The sequence below is a fragment of the Lemur catta genome, chromosome 7 (genome assembly GCF_020740605.2).
Source record: "Lemur catta isolate mLemCat1 chromosome 7, mLemCat1.pri, whole genome shotgun sequence".
Taxonomy (NCBI): Eukaryota; Metazoa; Chordata; class Mammalia; order Primates; family Lemuridae; genus Lemur; species Lemur catta.
The window spans coordinates 95,478,294-95,481,050 of NC_059134.1; the positions used below are offsets into that span (position 1 = coordinate 95,478,294).

At 37.1% G+C, this 2,757-nt stretch overlaps 1 protein-coding gene across 1 annotated transcript; it reads left to right on the forward strand.

Annotated features, from left to right (window-relative positions):
• The first annotated feature begins 443 nt into the window (after nucleotides 1–443).
• On the forward strand, nucleotides 444–1,373 carry LOC123642109 (olfactory receptor 4P4). The gene has a single exon (XM_045557022.1). It carries the CDS (start codon nucleotides 444–446, stop codon nucleotides 1,371–1,373), a length of 930 nt encoding a protein of 309 aa, XP_045412978.1.
• Nucleotides 1,374–2,757: the final 1,384 nt, after the last annotated feature.

A 2,757-nucleotide genomic window follows, 5' to 3' on the forward strand; every position in this document is an offset into this window, starting at 1 on the left:
CTTAAATTTTATATTTGCTTGTACTTAATGAAAAAAATAATAATTATGTGGCTTGTTTTCTTAATAAATTTTGAGTCTCAGAGAGTAAAACTGATATACTTTGCAAGGCATTATTGTGTATTACATTAGGCTTTGGAAATAGATGCTGCCTAAGAGAAAATTTTAATATTGTTGATGGAACAAAAGCATTCATTCCTACCAAGGCAGGGATTGATTACAATTTGCTGGAAGAGTTAATGGAAATCATCTAGAGAGTCTTATTAGGGAGTCATTTTAATTGAATACTAGATATTAATTCTCTGAGACACTTGAATGAGGTAAATTAAACCTACTTAGTTTCTCAAATAGAATATGATCATCATACTTCTCAACAAACACTTGTAAATGTGAGCTCATGAATTATGTCATTTCAGGTGATTTATATGTTCTATCTACACTGGACCATGGAAAAAAACAGTAATGTCACTGAGTTTATTCTCTTAGGACTTTCCCAAAACAAGAACATTGAAATACTGTGCTTTGTATTATTTTTATTTTGCTACATTGCTATTTGGACAGGAAACCTGCTCATAATGATTTCTATCATGTTCAGTCAGCTAATTGACCAACCCATGTATTTCTTGCTCAATTACCTTTCACTCTCTGACCTTTGCTATACATCCACAGTGACCCCCAAACTAATGGCAGACTTACTGGCAGAAAGGAAGACAATTTCCTATAGTAACTGCATGATACAGCTCTTTACCACCCATTTCTTTGGAGGCATAGAGATCTTCATTCTCACAGGAATGGCCTATGATCGCTACGTGGCCATCTGCACGCCCCTGCACTATACTGCCATGATGAACAGGCAAAAGTGTAATGCAATCATCACAGCTTGTTGTACTGGGGGATTTATTCACTCTGCCAGTCAATTTCTTCTCACCATCTTCTTACCATTTTGTGGCCCCAATGAGATAGATCATTACTTCTGTGATATATATCCTTTGCTGAAATTGTCCTGTTCTAATACACAAATAATGGGTTTCTTAGTCATCGCTAATTCAGGCCTGATTGCTTTGGTGACCTTTGTCATCTTGATTTTGTCTTATTTTTTTATATTATATACCATCAGAGGATACTCTGTGGAGAGTCGCCACAAAGCTCTTTCCACTTGCAGTTCTCATGTGATGGTTGTGGTCCTGTTTTTTGCACCTTCTTTATTCATTTACATTAGACCCGCCACGACGTTTCCAGAGGATAAAGTGTTTGCTCTGTTCTACACCATCATTGCTCCCATGTTCAACCCTCTGATCTACACGCTGAGAAACACGGAGATGAAGAATGCTTTGAGGAAAGTTTGGTGTCGTCAAATAGTTCTGAAAGGAAAGTAACTTTTCTGAGTTATTTCTGCTTTGCATGCCGCGGTTCTATGAGACCACAGCTGTGAGTGAGATCCATTCTCATCATCTTGTCCTGTTGTTTGGAGAGATAAGTGGGCAGACAGGAAGCGCATCCCTTCTGTTGTTTTACACTGTTACATTGCCACCTCATCAACAAATTGAACGTTATTGTTGTTCCTACTTCCCTCCATCTTTCTTAATCATTAAAATTGCGATCATATGATATGAAATAACCAGATGATTTCTTAAAAATAAAGGATTATATTGCCTTGTATTAAAATACATAATGCATTTTTGCCTTAAAATGCTGAGAAGCTGAATAAAATAATACCTCCAATTTTTAAAACTTTTATTGACTATAAATACAGAAAATCAGACATATCACCCATGTATAGCTTATAAATTTTTTTCAAACTAGAGTATTATCATGCAATTAGCAATCAGATTAAGAGGCAGAAGTTACTATGCATCAGAGGTCCTCCTCATTCCTCTTTATGAGTAATACCTTCCAAAGGTAGCCACTGTAAGTTTTTAAGACCGGAGTCCACAGGAGAGGGGCAGCGCAGCTGAAAGTTAAAGTATCCCAGGAGAGAGAGAGAGAGAGACCCGAAAAGTCGCATCGTCCAGAAGTCTGAGTGGGTTTATATATGTTTTTAGGGATGGGGGTAGGGTTTTTTTTGGCAGGAAGATTTATGGTGGGGAGAACAATGAATCGTCCCTTGTAGTTTTAGGGCGGGTATTGAGAAATAGGAGGGGCCGGTGGTATGTGTGGACTCCAGGAACCGAGACTCCTATCAGGGTAACCATCCAGGTGTGGTCATCCTTTAACTTAGCTGGGCCTTACAGGCCTTGTCCTTGGCAGGTCTCCTGGGCTTCTTTTTTTTTCTATTAGGGAGGGGAGGGGTGTCTGCCACCAGCCTTACAGCCACAGTCTTCATCTCTAAAATCAATTAGTTCTACCTGTCCTTGCACTCTGTAGAATAAAAATGATATAGATTGTACTGTTTACTGTATGTCTTCTCATGATTACATTTGTGAGTCACTCCCCATGTTTGTGAATTTTCTGACTGTTTTCATGGATCTATAGTATCTTACTGTATGAATATATAACAATAAATTTATCCATTCTTTTGTTGCTAGACATTTGGGTGGTTTTCCATTTAGGGATGTCAGTGCTGCTTTGGAAATTTTGGAACATAACTCTCTGGTGTCTTCTACTGTTTTATTATACTTTATGTTGTAAATAAGACTTAAAATTTTAAGAAAGTGGTTGCCCATTTGTATAAATACTCTTTCATAATATATTGCTAATATAAAATAAATATACATTAAATGAAGACATTATCCATAGAAAAACACAATGCTAAGTGGAATA

What these genes read in the sequence shown, in the direction of transcription:
- LOC123642109 (XM_045557022.1), top strand. Translation starts at nt 444, where the DNA reads ATGGAAAAAAACAGTAATGTCACTGAGTTTATTCTCTTAGGACTTTCC.